Source organism: Aplysia californica, unplaced genomic scaffold (genome assembly GCF_000002075.1).
Source record: "Aplysia californica isolate F4 #8 unplaced genomic scaffold, AplCal3.0 scaffold00056, whole genome shotgun sequence".
Lineage (NCBI taxonomy): Eukaryota > Metazoa > Mollusca > Gastropoda > Aplysiida > Aplysiidae > Aplysia > Aplysia californica.
This window is the reverse complement of record NW_004797326.1, coordinates 270978-272253: the sequence shown is the minus strand read 5'-3', so window position 1 is coordinate 272253 and position 1276 is coordinate 270978. Positions and strand designations below refer to the sequence as shown.

At 38.4% G+C, this 1276-nt stretch overlaps 1 protein-coding gene across 1 annotated transcript in view; it reads left to right on the top strand.

Annotated features, from left to right (window-relative positions):
* Window positions 1–1276, top strand: part of LOC101862782 (ras and EF-hand domain-containing protein) — a gene marked incomplete in the record, with an annotated part of 74651 nt that overhangs the window by 40711 nt on the left and 32664 nt on the right. Inside the window, 2 exon segments of the mRNA XM_035968385.1 lie at window positions 157–247; window positions 1040–1135. Coding sequence (XP_035824278.1) covers window positions 157–247; window positions 1040–1135 — 187 coding nt within the window.

Sequence of the window (1276 nt, the reverse complement as noted above, 5' to 3'; positions counted from 1 at the left end):
AGAGAGAGAGAGAGAGAGAGAGAGAGAGAGAGCGAGAGAGCGAGCGAGCTTGCATATTTCATTTGGTTCAACTGCCACGCTCCCGTTGTGGAAAATGTGGTAAAGTTATCATGCCTCAATGTACAGGCAGTCATGCTGTTCTTTCATCGTCCACAGTAAGAACAACGAGCACGAAGAAGAGGTGAAGAAATTATATGAAGAGATGGAGTCACAGATCAAACAGGAGAGGGAACAAATACTTGCTGAGGTGGGTCAGAGGTCAGGGGTCGCCTTAGAGGTGGGAAAGAGAACAGAGTGCAATGGAAGCTGGTAGCCTACATATCTGAACAGCTAATTGTAGACCTGTACTTTCACCATAATATTGATTAATATTTCCTATGCATAGGAAAATTGTTACCATTTCTGAAGCAATGTGATGAAATTACTATATATATATGTTGTTACCCGTATTTCAAATATTGCTCCTGCCTCTGTTTGTTGATTTTTTAAAGTGTCTTTCGGTCTATCTATACTTATGGGGATATTCTCAGCCTTAATCAGTCATAATTATATAGTGCCAGTCTGGTTCTTGTTCATTCTAATGATTTATTGTAAACTTTCGTCGCTCCACCCTCATTTCTCATGCTCTTATCCTTCTTTTGAAACTTTCCCTTTCTTCTCTTCTGTTCCTCAGTTCTTCCTCTCCACAACTATACTATTGTTTTCAGCTTCGGAACTATCTGTCTCCTCCTCTACCCCCTCCCCCGCATTTTCCTCAAGTCATATAATTATGAAAATAAAAAATGTTCTTCAGTTGGAATAGAGTACTGTAAGTTATTACCATGTAGGTTAATTGATTGGTGCTTTCTCTTTTGTATAGTCTAAAATCCTAATCTTTTACTGTTAAGTCCTTTTCGTAAAAAATGTTTAAAATCTATTCAGGGAAAAACATTATAGCCCTATTACTATAGATTACGAGTGAATGAATTTATGCTCATATTCACCCAGAAAACTGAGTGCACCCAGTGCACTTTATTTACACCGCTTTTTTTTTTCTCAGGAGAAAATGAAGGAGAGGCAGATCAAAGGAGAACTAGAGGAACAAGTACATGAGAAGGAGAGACAGCTACAGGAGATTCTATCGAGACATCAAGAGGTTATTGTTGTTGTTGTTGTTGTTGTTGTTGTTGTTGTTGTTGATATAAAGGTTTCTGCAGTTGGGGGTTTTTTTTTGTGGCCCTTTGCTGTTGTTGTTATATCCTCAGTTTTTTGGGGGGGTTTTAAAACAATTCTGGCA